Genomic DNA, 19,538 nt, shown 5'->3' on the forward strand with positions numbered 1-19,538 from the left:
CTTTCTTTTCTACCATGGCCATAGAGTTCTGATTTTTAATTTATTTTGGAAAAGATCAGTAGCAACTGACTTAAGTAATTATAAACCCACCCAAAACACCAGTATCTAGAATACATCACTGTGGCTGTTTACTTTTTCACTTAACCAATTTAAATACTATTATTTCGTTTATATTGGATTTTCCAAGCTAAATTCTTTTTTTTTTCCTCACCGTCTCCACCAAACGTCAGTAAAAATATTTCAGCCACAGAAAGTATTAATCCTTGAAGTTCACTTTCAGCTTCATTTGTTCTAGGGCAGCTTCAACGAAAACGTGGTCCCAGCATAGTTGATTTTATCCGAAAATTTTCGTTTGCTTTTCTTCCCGAGGGGTTGTTTAGTTTTGCTTAAAAACAAACCCTGGGACCACAAAAAGAATTAGAAAGGGAGGGGCCAGTACAAGTCGATTTCTCTAGAAGCCCAGGAAAGTCCAGGTACCTGGAAACGTTTACTTCTGTCGGTTTTTTTTTTTTTAATTAAAAAAGTGTAATTTCTAAGATGTTAGAAACGAGCCCGGAAACGAAGCTGTGACTCCGGCTGCCGAGCAAGGCGCACACCCACGACCTCCGAGGACTGGACGCTGGGGGAAGCGTGGGGCGGGGGGCGTCTGCGTGCGCCACGCGGTCAGCCCAGGGGGCGGGCTCCGCACCCCGCACTCCTGTCTACATCCCCTTCCAGTTCCTTCCTTCTTTTCTCCTTAGGGGTTGGGGTTGAAGGCGAGCAGTTAAAGTGTAAAGAAAAACGGGAGCAAGAAGAGGGAGACCTAATTCACCCCTCCACAACAACAGAACCCTCGAGAGGGAGCAAAGGGTTATTTTCGCGCCACAAAGGATGGAAATGCAGGGACGGCTCGGGGACCAATGAATGGAAACCAGCAAACGAATCCAGCGGCGGCATCCGGCGGTGATTGGCCGCCCTTCCACCAATGGGGCGAGAGGGAGGCCACCCTCCGCCCCCTCCCCTGCCAGGGGCGGTGTCTTTCTCGACGCCGGTTGCTCAACTAGGGCCCGGCGAGCCCGCCCCCGGGAGAGCGGGAGCCCCGCCCCGGGGCCGCGTTTGCGCGCGGGGCGGCCCCGCCCCAGGCAGAGGCGCAGGGTTTAGCCAGGGCTTCGTGTCCGTTCTCCGTGGGTACCGAGCATCCTGCAGCGCCGGGGCTCCTCTCGCACGCGCACAGCCGCGGCCGGAGGTGCGGGAGGCTCGTCCAGCCCCCGCCGCCCCGCGTGTCCCGGCGGCCCGCGGGCGGGCGGAGGGGGCGGCAGGACTCGAGGTGGGTCGTGCCGCCGCGAGAACGCTGGAAACTTCCCTCGGCCCGCGCACCTACCCCGGTCGCGGAGGGCCAGAAGCCGAGGCCGAGCCCGAGGCCGGCTGTCGTGCGGCAGGAGGGCCGCCCAGCGGTCAAGGCCCCCCGAGCGGAGCGCGCGGCGGAGGACCTTCCCCAGTGTCTGCTGCAAGGATCCCGCCCTCTTTCTTCGGGCAGAGCCAGAAGAAAAGGGAAACAACCCCATCTGCTCATCTCCTGGGGCACCATTTTTTAAAAAAAAAAATTCAAACAAAAATAAATGGAGGCAGATTCCGGAGGGAGGGCAGAGCCACGGTATCACTTATCACGCCTCCTGGTTTAAACAGATCAGAGTCCAGGAAAGCTGTGGGAAGGAGAAAAGTGTGTTCAGATACCTCCTCTGAGGCCCAGGCGACGCGGCGGGCTTTGTGCGCCCCTCCGCGCGCAGGGCTCCGGCTCGAGGATTGTCTCAAGGCAAACAGGAGGAAGGTGGTGTAGGAACAGCAGCGCACTTTCCTCTTTCTTTGCCTGCTCAGCCTTCACCGATAACCTGTGACTAAAGCAACGGTGACCGACCTTCTAACTTACTTTTTCTCCTTTAATATTACACTGACCCATAAGAAACCTTTTTTATTGTCCCCAGGTCAGCAGATAAGGAGGAGGTGCAGCTGTCCAAAGAGTAAAGAGGCTGCAGTTGGAAAAACTCAGCAGCATTTGAGAGTGGAGACCACGGGTGCGGGTCCTTTCTTCCAGGAATTAACATTAATTAGGAGCCACAACTGTTTCAGGAAGTACCTGGACTAGCCCATAGACGGTTAATTTCTTGTGTGAAACTCATTAAAAGGCTGTAAGTTAGATTGATTTTATATTCAGTCTTAGTCTACCAGAAATATTGTTGCACTTGAAATGCCAATAAAAACAATTACCTATTCTCTTTTTACTCAGCCCTTCAGTTTGTACTTATCCCCCGAATGCTTGGAAGATTTTAAGTGGCGTGGATTGTCACCCACCTCCTTTTTTGGTGTCTGAGCTTATGTAACTAGTGTATGTTTTTAAGGTCCTACACGGAGTATCCAGTTTGTTAGAATAATACACAGACTAAGTTCACAAGTGTCCCAGGACCATATTTCATCCAAATAGCACACACTTATTTTAAGTTCCAGCTGTTACATGTGTCTGATAGTGACAGACAAGCATGGGCTAGTATTTATGGAAAATAAACAATTTATACCTGGGTTTAGAAGCAGATATTTCCTTAGTTCTCAATTTTAATAAGAACAAATAGTTTGCAATCCAGAAGCCAACTGACGTTGGAAGCAAGCTGAACATAGATTTGTTCTTACGAAAAACTAGTAGAAGACTTAAATGGTTAGTTTATAAAACTTAAGTGTAACTTAGAAAAGCAAATATTACTAAATGAATGAAGAGCATATTTCTCCAAATAGCTTTTGATCACATGCAACAGGTACATGAAAATTTATAGTTTGATAGTATTTATGCTTTGCATAAGTCATAAGAAAGCTACATGTATATATATTTTAGAAACAAGGTTCTCTTTAAAAAAACATGAAATAAGTATGAAAACTCTTGTAAAAAGTTAAACCTAATCATAAACTTAAAAAGAAATTTCACCACTAAAATGTTCTTTCAAGATAGAGGACATTAGCACATTTATAAACACACAACATTTGTGCTCCAAATCTCATAAAGTAAAAATATCTCACTGAATTAAATGTGAACGAAAATACTGTGAAAGTGAGTTTACGTTTAAAAAGTTATATTTGCTTGGCAGGAAAGAAAAGGCTTAGAATTGCATTTAAAATGGATGATCTGACACCTTCCGGTTACTTAAGACAATATTATAAAATAAGCTCCTTTAAAAAGACAAACGTAAAAACTTTACATCATGCACTACATTCTCCCCCACTCCCAAAGAAATAATCTATCATCTTTTATCTCTGGAAAATACATACTTTTAAATGTCTTACACTGTTTTGTTCAACAAAGAAACGAACTCCATTAACGGCTGTAATTGTTTCTAGAGTAAATCACAATATTTTCTCTATTACACAATACATATTCTACAGTAAGAATACTAAGTCATGAAATGATTCTTGTTTACATTTCCATGCTATACAGAATTTCATTCACTTTTTAAAAAGTAACATTTTATAAGTTTTCTATGGAATACCTGTAAAAAATATACAAGGAAGGATCTGGTACCAATTAAACCTTTAAGTGGAGTATACAATTATTAATCGACACTTGGAGATTTCTCACTCTGCCTTCGTTTCCGTAGTCATCCTCTCCAGTCCACAGTTCGTCGGCTCCAGAAGGCTCCACCGGGCCCAGACCCTCCCCCACAGACCCACCATTGTACTCGTTACACACAGGGAAAATTATGAATGGCTCTCAGAGCGAAATGCGGGCAGAAAAAGAGGCAGAAAGAGACGCGGGACAATTTCTCAAGCACAACTACCACCTCGGGGTAACGTTAACACAGAGCTGTTTTCCTGTTTTAAGAGTCCCAAGTTCTCCAACTAAAATTATTTAAATGGAAGTACCAGCCTGCCCACCGCCCTCCCCCTCCATGACCTACAGGAAGAGATGGTTTCCCTTTAAGTGCCGACTTTTCCCACTTTGACTTCGCTGCTCCGGCCACCCCCTCACCGCGCCTGAAGTCTCCGCCCCTCGGCCTCCCCCTCCCCCACCAGTAGCCGCGCCCGCCCCCGGCCTCATTTATCCCGGAGCCTGCTCGGAGCGCGCAGCCAATAGCGGGCGCGCGGCGCAGGGCCCCCGCGAGCAGAGGCGGAGGAGGGGTCTCCCCGACCCCGGCCCCGGGCGCCGAGGCTCCCATCCCCCACCCGGCTGCGCGGCCCGGGGCCCGCGCCCCCACCTCCCGGGTGCCCTGTCCCGGGAAGGGTGGAGAAAGCGGGGCGCCTCTGCCAGTTTCTCCCATCCCCATCCGCCTACCCCTCGCTGCGTTTCCGCCCCTACCAACCCAGGAAACGTGCTCGCGGCTGGGCCGAGGCTACTCTCCTACTGTCATCAAAGCCACGGGGCGAGTTCGGGAGCCTGACTCTGGTGTGGTTAATTTCCTATTTTAGGAAATCGAATGATTAAGACCCCTGTATCTAGAGCTGAGGAATCGCCTACTTAGCACTCCCACCCCTTTTCTCATTAAAAAAAAAAATGTAATATTCTGGCCCTCCCCCTCCCCCAAGGACCCGCCCCGAGGAGATAACCCTTTCCAAACTCGCCGAGTGACAGTCCGCTCCCTTCGGCTCCCCGGCTGCGGCTCCTCGAGCGATTTTTTTTCCTCTTCCTCCTCCCCCTTCTCAGGGTCCTCCGCCTAATCTCGTTTCCCCTCCCCCTCTCTCCTTTTTCCCCCGAAACCCACTCTAATTGAGGCGCTGGGATTCCTCACGTGAGACGTTGATTTGTAGTTTGAACACGTGGCTCATTCAAAAAGCCGGACACTCGGAGCGGATTTTTTCCGCCTCCTGCTCTTTCCTCCCTCCTCCCCCTCTCCCCTCCCTCCTGCCCGTCACCCTTCTGGGTGTTTTTTACCGGGAGGCGACGCTTACCCTCACGTAGTGTGATATTTTCACAGTTCGCTGGCCGAAGCCAAAAGGGTTGGGGAGGAAGAGACAAAAAGTAGTTTCCACCTCCCCCCCCCCGCCCGCCTCCTTTCTCTCGCTAATCCCGCCTCCTCCTCAGAGTTAGAGGACTCGATACGTTTGGGTTGTAGCAAGGCTTTTTCTTTTCCTTTCTTTTTTTTTTTTTTTTTGGTAATACTTAGAAAAGAAGAAACAAGAACCTTCGGATCTGCTTTTTTCGCTCCTCGTTCTTGACCTTGGTTTTTTTTTTTTTTTTTTTTACAGTTTTTGCGTATTTTAAAGGCGAGAAAACGACAAGAACAAAAACAGCCGGATCCATCCATTGCCGTGGGTGGTTTTAATTTTTCGTTTTTCTCTTAAATTTTTTAAACCATCGATCTTTACCATGAACAAACTGTATATTGGAAACCTCAGCGAGAACGCCGTCCCCTCGGACCTAGAAAGTATCTTCAAGGACGCCAAGATTCCGGCGTCGGGACCCTTCCTGGTGAAGACCGGCTACGCGTTCGTGGACTGCCCGGACGAGAGCTGGGCCCTCAAGGCCATCGAGACGCTTTCAGGTGGGCCCTGACCGCGGCCCCGGCCTGGCCCCGCCGGGGCGCCTTCCCCAGCCCTGCGCTGCGGGCCTGGACCCGCGGAGCTCGGGCGCTCGGAGCCAGGCCCGCGGCGGCTGCCCGGGCGCAGGCCCAGCGAGGGCGGGGAGCGGGCGGCGCGGGGTGTGAGGCCCGAGCGCCGTCACGCGTGGGGTCCGGGGTGCTTTCTGAAAATTGGACTCCAACTCCGCTCCCCCCGCGGCTGCTCCTCCCCTCTGCCTGGGGTTTGCCGGGGGAAGGACAACGCGCTGTCAAGAAAGCCCAGGCCGGGGCTAGGAGGGGTGCAGGGACTGGGTGCGGAGTTGGTGAGCGAGGGTGGGGGCGCCCGGCCGCCGGCACCGGGCCCCCCTCGGGGCTCCCGCTGCGCCCTGCTCGGCCCAGGCGCGTTCCTAGGCTCCGGCTTGCCGGGCCTTGGGGGGCGAGTGTGAACGCCTGCTTCTCCTTCCTCCTTCTGGTGGGTGATTTATGGAGCTGGGTTCGCCGTCCGCAGCGGGTCCCTCGCCTCAGACCCTGGGAGTGGGAGAAAGGAGAGGGGCCTGGACCCGGTTGCCGAGGGAGGCCGCGGCGCCTGAGCTTCGCACCGGCTTCCCCGCGCTTGCTCTCGACCCTGCGGGAGAGCGTGTGCGACCTGGTTTCCATTTTCAACCTCACTCCGTCCGAAGTGCGAGAGGGGCAGGTGGGCGGGGGCGGCCGGTTGTCGCCAGGGAGGGAGCCCCCACGACTTCGCGGCCATCCGCGGCTCTCCCGGACCTGGCGCGGGGCTGCGGCCTTCGAGGGTGGCGGAGCGGCGAGGGCGGAAGACTGCGTGGCGGGGCGTGGGGCGGGGGGCGCCCGCTGGGGAGGCTGCGCTGGGGTCCCCCCGTGAGCCCGGGGCCTTTCACTTTCCCCTTAATCCAGGCGGGTGGCGAGCGCGGCGCTCAGCCCGGGCTGAGCTGCAACTCTGAGCGTTCGCTCTTTCTTCTCCGGTCCTGCGGCCCCCGACCCTTTCCCGCCGCTCGCTGTCCTCCCCGACCCCACCGCGGAGTGCTCCCCGGCGGCCTCAGGTGGAGCCCGGTGCCCTCACCTCCTGATGCGAGCCTGTGCAGCCGACCCCCTGCCCCCGACTTTGTCCTGTGGGAGACTTCAGGGGCGGGAGGAGGGGCCGCGTCCATCTTGCGGGGCTGAGGTGGGCGGGGGCGGCCTGGGCGTGGGGGTCCAGCCGGTCGAGCCCCCCTCCCCAACCATCTGTAAGTTTAAAATACAGAACACAGCCGAGTGGGGCGGCGGGCCTTCGCCCCGCGCCGTGGCCGCCTTCCCTCCGGGCCTGAAGCCGCGTCCAGGGCGTGTGGTCATTGGGGCCCTCCCGAGGCCATCCTGCCGCCGCTTGGGCTGTGCGGGTCCCCCGCGCCCGGCGAGCCACCGCGCCCCCCAACTGTCTCCCACCGCTTGTTTGTCCGCAGGTAAAGTGGAACTGCATGGGAAACTCCTAGAAGTTGAACACTCAGTCCCAAAAAGGCAAAGGTGAGTTTGTTTATTCTCGTCTCACCCGTTCTTGGGAGGAAAGACTGCCACACAGCTGAGAACAACTTCTTTTTCTCCTTTTCCTCCTGTGCTCATCGGGCTGCTCAGGGGCTCGCGTTTCTCGTCTTTTCCCCTTGCACTGAGTGTATGGCAGCTGTGTGTGTGTGTGTAATGCAGGGAAGGAATGCAGGAACAGAGGGGTGTCTCCATCCCCTGCACTTGGACTATTGTGACTGAGTACAGAAGCCTCTCAAGGAAGCTCTACAGCTGAATGTTATCCGGCAGGGTAGGCCAAGATAGTTCAGCGGGAAACGAAGGACGTGAGGGGGAGTTTTTTGGGAACCTGCAGAATTTAGGAATCGAGGGGTGACTCCGTTGCCTTTAGGTGCAGGATAGGCAAAGCAGCTGCCGAAACGCGCGGGTGTGGCGCCCCTTCCTGCTCCCGCCGAGCCGGCGACTCGGAGCCAGGAGGCCGCCTGCAGGTCTGAGGCTTGCCTTTCCCTGGTCAGCCGGGGGTGCAACACGTGAGTGCACGCCTCGGCTTCTCCCGTCCAGAAGCGCCTTTCGGTCACTCCAAAGTTGTACCGGCTTCTGCAGACACTTCTTTTGTTTTCCTGCTTTCCTTTTGATTGATACATTTTGCCCACAGACACCCATCAAGAGATCGTGAAAATCGAATCTTTGTTCTCCTTAAAAGCTGGGGATTTATTTTCTCCGAGATCTACAGTGTTGTAGCCTCTGGAGTATTGGGAGAAATTGCTCCTTTCTCTAGAGCAGGCCAGGCTCTGGAACCTACCGGAAAGGTGCTGCACAGTGGTGCTGGGGTCGGCCTGTGCTTTTCTGGGTTTTCTGTCTTCCCCACTCCCGTTCTTCACTCTTCATCAGAGTTAATCTTCAAATTAATTTAAACCAGGGCTGCAGTGAGTATCTGGTTAGTTATTGATGGTGAGGGGTATGTGTGCTGGAAGGCAGGCAGGAAGGGTTGCTGTGCTTTTCCCTGGTGCCTCAAGAGATGGCTACTCAAAATGTTTATCTGTATACCTTTGTGTTTCTAGAGACTGGAATCTCTTCCATGAAAAGCATTTTCATTAGTAATGTTTTGGTAGAGAGCTGGTTCAGATTTTTATGGGTTTCTCGTTCATGGACTTAATTTTCATTAGGATTTGTGAGACGTGATAGATCTAGTTCTGGTTGGGAGTTTTGGGAGGGGTCAAGTTATTTCATGTAATAGAATGTAATTTTTTTTTTAACCTTCTAAAATAGTAGGATGGGCGCTAAAAAGTGTCTAAATTGATCTCAGCTTACGGGAATTGAAAAATTGAAGTCATATCTCCTTAAAGAGTTGTTTCTTTTGAAAGCATTGTGCGTAAATTGGTTACCTAGAAAAAAAATGTAAGCACGTTCTGCAAATTCTAATTGGTTTCATGTTTAGCTACTATGTCTTAATTTTCTGCAAATGTTGAATAAAAAATGGTTGTATTGGACTGGCCTTTTAACATTTGGGAGAACTTCTAAATGTAAACATTAAGTGTCTTGTTTCATATACAGTTTATCGGCCTACATGTAAATATAGATTACTTTGTTTTCCCCTCTTGCTTATTCTTTCCAATGAGGTGTGAATTTCTCCACACTTGCAGGGAATTAAATTAACATTCTCTGGCAACACCTTTCTGTTGTCGTCTTAAGGCTCTTGCTGGGCCTAAAACATACTTAGTTACTTGTTATTTTTCTCTTATGGAAGCACGTAAGGTAAAATTATTACTACTACCAGCAGAGTATTAATGGAAGCTTCCTCAGTTTAACAATTACATGACAGTTTCTAACTTAGTTTCACTAGCATTAAAATGCTCAGGATTTTAAATGATGGGCCCTACTATCTTTCTAGTGAAGTAAACAGGTAAGTACATTAGAAACAACTTTTTACTGATTGATGAGAACAAAGTAAGTTTGCTGGTATTGAGATGACTAAAAACAAAAGTACGAAAGTAGTAAGAGTCTTCTTTCTCTGTCCAGGGAAATTTACTGAAAATCTATCTTAAAATTCTATTTTAACTGAGCTTGGGACCCCTGATGGCATTTCACTTATCTGGAATGTTCCACTGTCTGCAGAATCTCTCAGAGAGGGAGAAAAGGAGGACTGGTGACCCACATGCCTTGCGCTTATGGGAAGGTCAAGAGATGGTACATAGGTCAGGGTTGCCATGACAGCAGCTTGAATGCTGCAGACCAATCCTTGCCAAGTGACCCCGCTGGACTTTAGTCACTGCATTTCATCCCATCGTCCTGTGAGTATCTGAGGCAGGCACACCTACAGCAATGACCTTTATACTTGCTGGGCAAGGCATGTTGGGAACCTGGTGCTAGAGAATGCTTATGACAGCATTCCGAGATGGATGAATGGACTTGCAGGGACTACACAGGAGGCGATTAGATGGTTGACAGGCTGGCTGGTCTGGCTCTTACTGCTAGAGAGCTGGGCGGGACCCTTTCAGGCAGGGGCATTGTTGAGTTTGGTTCAGACTGAGCTTAGTTCCTGATTACCAGAGTCTCCAGGGAATGTGGAAGGAATGTTGCTTTTCTGCATTCAGATACCCTTCAGTTGGGGGAAAGAGTATAGCAATTTTCTGCAGAGCTTGAGGTTTCCTGCATTTATAATGGAGAAGATTGGATTGGAGATCTTTGATAGTGTTGCACTTTCTGTTGCAAATATAAAAGATGTAACACATGAAGACTTGGCTTCACTCTAAGGTATAGGCTCAAGAAATCCCTCCTCCCACCCCTTAGGGGTAAGGCTGGGAGTGGAAAAGTTGTGGCTTTGAAAGACTAGTTGAGTTTGATTGGGAGAGCGACTGGACAGTGATCTTGTATGTGCCCCTATGTGGTTATGTAAATAGTGCTGATGTCTTTTTTGTTATGTTGTGGGCAGTTGGGCATGGGAGAGGGGAAAAGTTGCTGACATTGGGGAATTGAGATGATGGTGGTTTTAATTCTTCAGGACTTTTTAAAATTATGAAAATTTTCATATTTTCAAATTTTTTTATTATAGCTTAACCATTTTTATTAAGCTACTTCCATATTTAGCTGTTAGAATTTATTGGGTTTATTTGTAGCCATAATATGTTTGAATAAAGGTAAACATAATAGGGCATTTTAGTTATTAATGTTTTTCCAGCAAGGAGCCTCTAAAACAGATGTGGTACCTAAGCTCAAATGTCCTTGTTTTTTGTTTTCTTAAAAACAGATTAAGCAAACTGTTATTTCCATGTTAAAATCTTGTTTTTAACATGTAAATTGGATAGAGCATTAATAAAATCACTGGGGTTTTAATACATATCTTTAAGTGGCTGTTTAAAGATTAGTGTTGTGTTTTAATAGCTGTTAAGTTTAGAGTGGAATGGCATCCCCTGGCTGGACAGCCTTTAAAGTTTCAGGACCACAAAAGGTGTTTTTAATGATAAACATTTAAACACAGCTACAACTAACTGTATTGCTCCTTTTTTATCAGTGTGGTACAGGTGACTCTTGTGAATGAGGGGGATTTCTCTCACACGCAGAGACTTACTGTTCTGAATGCTAGGGCACTTTCATGGCTGGAAAGGAATTATAAGCAGGGTTATCTTTGGAGCGCTCAGTATAAGGTGCGTAAGTGGTTTTAGCCGGAGAACTTTTTCCAAATTTTCTATCATTTCCTTAATACTGTTTGAGAGAGTGAGGCAGGCTTAAGGATTTCTTACTTTGGTCTTATTAGGCTTTTTAAGAAATGGAATTATTGTTGGTAAGTAGCTTCTACTGTGTTACTGTCCACAGAAACCGGGAGGAAGATGTTATGGAAATGTGACATGTGTTTGGAGCAAAAGCCAGTGGGAATTGAGAATCTTGGCTTCTGTTTCTGGCTTTCCTGTGGAATTGTGTGATCACTTACCTTGTCTGTTCAGACCAAATCCCATGATAATAAACTACAAGGGGCATATTTTATTTTGAAGTTTTGCCATTCTGCTTGAAGTAAAGGGGTTATCAGCTAGGACTGAAAAATATCTTTTGGAATTACAGAGATCTGGTATTTTTTCCTGTAAGGAACTTGACTTGAATATCTTTTTTTGTCGTATGGTAGTTGAGTTGTCTTTTCATGGCTACCTCATTTGGACCATTAGCAAGGGGAAATGCTCTATGCCATGCTTTGAAATCCTTTTATGAGCCACACCACTGCAGTTAATGTGTCGTTATAGGACTGGAGCTTTGTATTAAAGTGAAGCTGCGTAGCTGTGTTCATATGTGTGAAGTGACTTCATTGTAATTGTCTTTAGCAGCATTCAGGCAGTAATTTTTCTAGCAGTAACTAATTTTTGAGAGGCATGAATTATCCATTCAGTAACTTTGGCAGTTGGTTTGGGTTAGGAGGAAGAGAGAGGCGGAAAGAGGAGATGGTTAGCTGTGCTATTCTTAGCCAGGTTTCCTTTATCGACTGTTGCCTCTGATTCAAGCCTCCAGAGTCATAAGACGGGAGGTGGCAGTGTGGTAGCAGTGACCAAGGGGTAGGATTGATGTTGCTACTTGGCCACTTCACCCCATGGCGTTTCCAGATTGGCTTGGACTGCCAGGATTTTGCTTGAAGGCTGGTGGCAAGCTTAGTTTTTGGTTCTCTATTAAAATTGAGGCTGTGATTTATCATGGCTTGAAGTTGTGTTTGGCAGGCATTCTATATTGGTAAATAATTACTGTTAAAACTATTAATATAGTTCATGAATTTTATTGCCCTAAAAGGGGACACATAGTTCATAAACTACACGTGTTGAAGAACTATCCTGAGACCACTTAACTTGATTAGGAAACAGTTTGAAAGTACTGTAGAATTATTCTTTGAGGACTCTAGTGGAATTATAAGTTGGAAGAATACTTGGCATTATCACTTAATTGTTCAGGGAGTTGATTCTATTGAAATTTTGGCATTTCAGTTATTTGTTGCTACTTAACAAATCACCCCCAAACTTGAAACAACAAAAACTTATGCTTTCTCATGATTCTATGGGTCTGGTAGGTGGTTGGTTCTGTTCCACCTGGTGTCTTTTAAAATCATACACAAAGTGGGCTAAAAGGTCCATGAAAATTTTACTTACATGACTGGCACCTTGATGCTCATACATGGCCTTTTTAAAAATTTCATTTTTATCCCCCCTCCCACCCTTGCGGCTTGCTTGCTCTCTGCTCTCTGCTCTCTGTGTCCGTTTGCTGTGCGCTCTTCTGTGTTTTTTGCTTATCTCCCTTATTGTTGTGTCTCCTTGCTGAGTCTGCTCTCCACGGCATGCGGGCGAGCCTGCCTTCACAATGAGACCCCGGGACGTGAACCCAGGGCCTCCCTCATGGTAGGTGGGAGCCCATCTGATCGAGCCACATCCTCTTCCCCTACATGGCCTTTTTTAAAATTTATTTTTTGTTATATTAATTAAATTTTGTTAGAGCATTTGTAGGTTTATAGAATAGACGAATCATTCAGAAAATACGGAGTTCCCATGTCCTCCCATCTCCATTATTAACACTTTGCATTAGTGTGGTACTTTTGTAACAATTGATGAAAGGCTATTAATATAATTGTATCAATAAATACAGTCAATAGTTTATGTTAGAATTCACTGTTTTGTTTTTTTTTTAAAAAGATATTTCTCTCCCCTTCCCCCATCCCACCCAGTTGTCTGCTCCCTGTGTCCATTCGCTGTGTGTTCTTCGGTGTCCTCTTGTATTCTTGTCAGCGGCACTTGGAACCTGTGTCTCTTTTTGTTGCGTCATCTTGCTGTGACTGCTCTCCATGTGTGCAGCACCACTCCTGGGTAGGCTGCGCTTTTGTCACGTGGGGTGGCTCTCCTCATGAGGCGCACTCCTTGTGCGTGGGGCTTGCCTATGCGGGGGACACCCCTGCGTGGCAGGGCACTCCTTATGTGCATCAGCACTGCACACGGGCCAGCTCCACATAGGTCAGAAGGCCCTGGGTTTGAATCCTGGTAGGCGGACGCTCTTATCAGTTGAGCCAAATCCGCTTTCCTGGGATTCACTGTTGAATGTATATTGTCCTATAGTTAAAAAAAAATTTTTTTTCTAATTATTTACATATAACCTAAAATTTCCCCTTTTAACCACATTCAACTATATAATTCAGTGGTGGTGGTAATTATTCATAATGCTGTGCTTCCATCATCTCAAAGAGAAATTCTGTATCAAGTAGTAACTCCACATTCCCTACCCTCATCCTGGCCTCTAATAACCATATTCTAGTTTTTTGTTTGCTTGTTTTTCGGAGGTACCAGGTTTGAACCTAGGAACTCTTACATGAGAAGCAGGCTCTTAACTACTGAACTACATCTGCTCCCATGTATTCTAGTTTTGACCATGAATTTGCTTATTCTAATTATAAAATATCAGTGAGAGCATACAATATTTGTCCTTTTGTGTCTGGCTTCAAGGTTCACCCATGTTGCATGTATCAGAACTTCAATCCTTTTTTTTCTAAAGATTTATTTTTATTTATTCCCATCCTCCCTCCTATTGTTTGTACTCATTCTCTGCTCTCTGTGTCCATTTGCTGTCTCTCTGCGTCTGTTCATCTTCTCCCTAGGAGGCATGGGAACTGAACCCAGGACCTTCCATGTAGGAGAGAGGAGCTCAATTGCTTAAGCCACCTCTGCTCCCTGCTTTGCTATGTCTCTATCATTGTGTGTCCTCTTTGTGTCTCTTTGTTGTGTCAGCTTGTCATGTCAGCTCCCTGTGCCAGCCTGTCATGCCAGTTCACTGTCTTGCTCATCTTTTCCAGGAGGCACCAGTAACCGAATCTGGGACCTCTCGTGGTAGTTGGGAGCTCAGTTGCTTGAGCCACGTCTGCTTCCCCTTCATTCCTTTTTTGTTTGTTTTCTTTTTCTCTACATTCCTTTTAATGGCAGAATAATAAAACATTACATGGATATACCACTTTTTGTTTTATCCTTTCATCTGCTGAGGGACACTTAAGTTGCTTCCATCTTTTGGTAATTGTGAATAATGCTGCTATGCTTTCATTTCTTTTGATAATATACCTAGATGTGGGACTGCCCAGTCATATGGTAATTCTGTATTTAATTTTCTGAGAGACCACCAAACTGTCTTCCACAGTGGCTGAACCATTTTCCATTCCCATAAACAAAGTATAAGTGTTCCCATTTCTGCATATCCTCTTCAACACTTATTTCCTTTTTTTAATACTAGCCATTCTAGTGTTGTGGATTGGTATTTCATTGTGGTTTTGATTCACATTTCCCTAAAAGATAATGATGTTGAACATCTTTTCATGTGATTTTTAGCCATTTGTGTATCCTTTTTTGTGTGTGAAATATCTAGTCAAGTCTTTTGCCTATTTTTTAATTGGGTTGTTGGTCTTTTTGTATTGAGTTGTAGGATTTCTTTATATATTCTGGATATTATACCCTTATTAGATATGTGTTTTCCAAATACTATATCCCATTCTGTAGGTTGTCTTTTTACTTTCACAATAGAGTACTTACCCAAAAGTTTTATATTTTGAGCAGGTCCCATTTTTTTCTTTTGTTGCTTGTGCTTTTAATGTCAGGTTTAAGAAATCATTGCCTATATAGCTTTGCTTCTTATATTTATGTCTTTCATCCACTCTTAGTAATTTTTATATATGGTATGTTCCTCCTTCACTTATTTAGGTCATCTTTGATTTCTTTTAGCAATGTTTTGTAATTTTCCAGGTATGTGTGTCCTTTACATCCTTGGTTAAATTTATTCCTAGTTATTTGATCATTTTAGTTGCCATTGTAAGTGGAATTTTCCCCTTAATTTTATCTTCAGATTGTTCATTACTATTGTATACTAGTAATTTTTGTATATTGCTCCTGTACCTTGCCCCTTTGCTGAATTCGTTTTATTAGCTCTAGTAGCTTTGTTGGGGACAAGTGGCCTTTCTTCACATGCTATCTCATCACTGAATAGTAGCCCAAGCTTCTTTTTAGCACGGTGACTGGCTGCCCCAAGTGGAAGCAGAAGCTGCTAAGCCCTTTAAAGGTTAGGCTTAGAATTGGTACGTTGTTAACTTCTGTCCAAGGCAAGTCACAAGACCACCTTAGATTCAAGAGGGTGTGTGGATGCAGACTCCATTTCTTGGTAGTAGAATGACTTGAATGTATAAAGAGGGAGGAATGGATGATAACCATCTTTGTAGATTATTTCCAGACATTGGGGAGAGGAGTAATGGATTTGAGATTCTTGGAACATAAAACAATTGAAAATTGCATTTAGCTCTAGAAATGGGGAGTCAGACCCCATGATAATATCCAGGCAAGAGATGATGATATTAGCTTTGGAAGTGTGTTAGGGGTCCCCAGGATTACCCCTAAATTTGATAATTCTTTAAGCTCATATAGCTGTGGTTTACTATAGTAAAAGGATGTCGAGCATAATCTGCAAGAGAAAGGGCACATGGGATGAAGTCTGGGGGAAACCAGGCATGAGCTTCAAAGGGTCTGCTCCCAGTGGAATCACATAGGACACGACTAATTTGGCCAACAACAAGTTGTCACAACCTGTGTGAAATGTTGCCAGTCGGGGAGCTCATTATAACCTCAGTGCCCAGGTATTTGTTTTGTTTTTGTTTTATTTCTTTTTTGCCCACTTCAAAAAAAAAAAATCAATTTATTTATTTCTCTCCCCTCCCCCCCCCCCACCCCCCACCCCGATTGTCTCTTCTCTCTATTTGCTGCATCTTCTTTGTCCACTTCTGTTGTCAGCGGCACTGGAATCTGGGTTTCTTTTTGTTGCATCATCTTGTTGTGTCAGCTCTCCGTGTGTGCAGCACCATTCCTGGGCAGGCTGCACTTTCTTTCGCGTTGGGTGGCTCTCCTTACGGGGTGCACTCCTTGCGCATGGGGCTCCCCTACACGGGGGACACCCCTGCATGGCATGGCACTCCTTGTGTGCATCAGCACTGCGCATGGGCCAGCTCCACACGAGTCAGGGAGGCCTGGGGTTTGAACCGTGGACCTCCCATGTGGTAGACGGACGCCCTAACCACTGGGCCACACTGCCTCTTGCCCATGGTTTTTAATGGAAGTTGATCACATAGGCACCCTGCCCAGCATGTCCCAAAATTCTGGACTTCCATGGTGAAAGCAGGTATTAAACATAAACCATAGTGTTTGGTACAGGCTTAGGCACAGAGAACCACTCTTGTCCTTAATGGTGGGAACCCTTCTAAAATCTTAGTTTCCAGATGCAGGGCTAACCTTGTCAGCAGGATTTTCAGAATATAGGGGTTTGAAAGTAACTTCTGCATAAGAAGTAATGAAAAGTTGTTATTCTCTACAAATTTTGAAGGAAGAGCCAAAAGGATTTGTCTGTGGATTAGATGAAAGTTATAAGATTCGAGGATGACAGCAGGTTTTTTTTTGGCCAGAGCAATTGGGTGAAAGGTGGTTTCATTTACTAGGATGGGGGAAGAGTTTTGGGGAAGGAGCAGGTACTTAGATGGAAATTGGGAGCTTTGCTTTTGGCATGTTATGCTTCTAATACTTAATAGAAAGTTAAATGAAAAAGTTGAGTGGGCCAGTGGATGTATCTGCCTGGAACTCAGGGAAAATGGTAGGGAGTGTGAGTAAAAATTAGGGGCTTCCTATTTGGATCCAAGGCTAATTTTATTTTATTAGATTTTTTATTTCTCTTCACTTCCCCCCCAACCCCCCAAATTGTCTGCTCTCTGTGTGTTCCTCTGTGACTGCTGCACCGGAAATCTGTGTTTCTTCTTGTTGCGTCATCTTTTGTCAGCTCTCTGTGTGTGCAGCACCATTCTTGGGCAGGCTGCCATTTCTTTCGGCCTGTGCGGCTTTCCTTACGGGGCACACTCCTTGTACATGGGGCTCCCCTACGTGGGGGACACCCCTGCGTGGCAGGGCACTCCTTGCACCCATCAGTACTGTGCATGGGCCAGCTCCGCACGGGTCAAGGAGGCCCGGGGTTTCAACCGTGGACCTCCCATGTGGTAGGCGGACGCCCTAACCACTGGGCCAAGTCCACTGCCCTTCGTTGACTTACATTTGAAACCATGGATTTGATAAAATTGCCAAGGGACTGAGCCTGGAAGGAGGAACCAGTGAAGGGGACTAAGGGAGGCCAGTGAAGCAGAAGTAAGCAAACAGGGAAATGAGAAGAAAGCAAGCCTGTGGAGAAGGAAGGTGTAATCAACTGCGTAGAATATTGCTGAGAGTTTGTGATTTAGATAGATGAGTAAGTGAGTGGAGGTGGTGTTAAATATCAGCCTTCTGGTTCTGCTGTAAATAGATGGTGAGTTATGAATACAGGAGCAACTTACAATGTACCTTTTCTTCAGAGTTTATTAGGATCTTGGTTCATTTTCTTATTTTCCAGAAATGCCTGTGAGCACCTTCTGTTTATAACATACTATAACTGCAAGAGTCTCTTAAGTTTAGTAGACTTTCTTGCCCAATGGACAAGAAATACCTAAGACATCCTATATTTGACTTATGCATGTGCTTTAACACTTCTGTTGACTCAGCTCACTTTCTTACAGATAGCCCATTTTACATTTCATTAACATAGTTAATATTTGGGAAATTTTCTGAAGCTGCCTTAGTTCCAAAACAATGTAGACTAACTCCAGTGCTTCTTTGTGTTTGGTCTAAATACTTACTGATTTGATGACCAGAGGTTGAAACTATTGGCTAAACCATTTATGGCAGGGTTTCTTAACCTTTTTTGTTCCACGGATCCCTTTGCCGGTCAGGGGAAGTCCATGGAATTCTTCTCAGAGTATAGCGGCAGATAGTTTCATGACAGTCAACATCGGCATGTTTTTAAATTTTAGGATTATTCAAAATTATGTCTTATAACTTTACCATAATTTCAATACCTGATAACCTAACATGGTTCAACATCTGTTTAAATGGTCATTTTTGGCACAAAAACCCTGTAGTTTTTGAGGTTCATCACTTTCAGTAATACAAGTAAAACCAAATAATATCACCTTTCATCATACTTCCTTTCCTTTGACATTTCAATTTAAGTTGGGTCTATGAAATAAAATACAGGAAAGTGGACGTGGCTTAACTGAAAGAGCGTCCGCCTACCATATGGAGGGTCCAGGGTTCTATACCCAGGGCCTTCTGACCCGTGTGGTGAGCTGCCTCATGCACAGTGCTGTTGCGCACAAGGAGTGCCGTGCCATGCAGGGGCATCCCCGCGTAGGGGAGCCCCACGCACAAGGAGCGTGCTCTGCAAGGAGAGCCGCCCCGTGTGAAAAAAGCACAGCCTGCCCAGGAGTGGGGCCGCACACATGGAGAGCTGACGCAGCAAGATGACACAACAAAAAAGAGATGCAGGGAAACGGACTTTGGCCCAGTGGTTAGGGCGTCCGTCTACCATATGGGAGGTCCGTGGTTCAAGCCCCGGGCCTCCTTGACCCATGTGGAGCTAGCCCAAGCGCAGTGCTGATGCGCGCAGGGAGTGCTGTGCTACACAGGGGTGTCCCCCGCGTAGGGGAGCCCCACGCGCAAGGAGTGCACCCATAAGGAGAGCCGCCCAGCGCGAAGGAGGGAGCAGCCTGCCGAGGAATGGCGCCACCCACACTTCCCGTGCCGCTGATGACAACAGAAGCGGACAAAGAAACAAGACGCAGCAAAAAGACACAGAAAAAAAAAAAAAAAAGAGAGATGCAGTTTCCCAGTGCTGCCAGATAATACAAATGGACGCAGAAGTACACACAGTGAATGGACACAGAGCAGACAAGGGGGGTGGAAGGGGAGAGAAATAAATAAAATCTTTTTAAAAAAAAGACAAAATATATAATTTAAATGACAATTTAACAGTATTTTGTAAGGTTTTTAAGTAAATTGATAAATATGCATATAAATATGTAATTTTTAACTCTCACAAAAGCCAATTATAGCAGTAGATCAGGATTCATGTCCTTTCTGGAATTCAATGTCTTTCCTGGAATTGTGCATGAAGTCGGATTTTAGAACTTTCCTAGAAACCTAGTGGCAAAAGAAAAATGCATGTGGACATTTGCAGACATCACTAGGATCACAGGCACAATATCAGCAACTGAGAGACATAAACGTTGATTGCATGGATTGACAAACTGACGGTGGGCGTGCCTGATACACAGTTGTAGCCAGCGTGTCTGTTTGTGTTAAAAGTAACCTATCTGGGAAGCAGATGTGGGTTAAGAGATTGGGCTTCCACCCCCACGTGGGAGGTCCCTGGTTCAGTTCCCTATGCCTCCTGGAGAAGACAGTGAGCTGGCACGATGGGCAGGTCAGCAAGCTGATGCAACTGGATGATGCAACAAGAGACACAAGAAAACATAATGAGAGACACAACAAAGCAGAGAGTGGAGGTTCCTGGTGCATCCTAAAGAAGACAAACAAGACAATGAGCTGACGTGGCAATGTGATGCAACAAGAGACAAAAAGAAGAAAAATATAAGGAGAGACAACAAAACTAGGAATGAAG

At 46.5% G+C, this 19,538-nt stretch overlaps 1 protein-coding gene across 2 annotated transcripts in view; it reads left to right on the forward strand.

Annotated features, from left to right (window-relative positions):
• Positions 1 to 5,237: 5,237 nt before the first annotated feature.
• The window catches only part of IGF2BP3 (insulin like growth factor 2 mRNA binding protein 3), a 197,069-nt gene continuing 182,768 nt past the window's right edge, over positions 5,238 to 19,538 (forward strand). The window contains exons 1-2 of one of the 2 annotated variants that reach the window (XM_058296880.2): positions 5,238 to 5,498; positions 6,971 to 7,031. In XM_058296880.2, the coding sequence (XP_058152863.1) occupies positions 5,324 to 5,498; positions 6,971 to 7,031 (236 nt within the window). In that variant the 5' untranslated portion in view covers positions 5,238 to 5,323. Of the gene's footprint in view, positions 5,499 to 6,970; positions 7,032 to 9,687; positions 9,780 to 19,538 lie in introns of those variants that run through there. The other variant, XM_058296881.2, reaches the window with a different exon arrangement.

The sequence above is a fragment of the Dasypus novemcinctus genome, chromosome 5 (assembly GCF_030445035.2).
Source record: "Dasypus novemcinctus isolate mDasNov1 chromosome 5, mDasNov1.1.hap2, whole genome shotgun sequence".
Taxonomy (NCBI): Eukaryota; Metazoa; Chordata; class Mammalia; order Cingulata; family Dasypodidae; genus Dasypus; species Dasypus novemcinctus.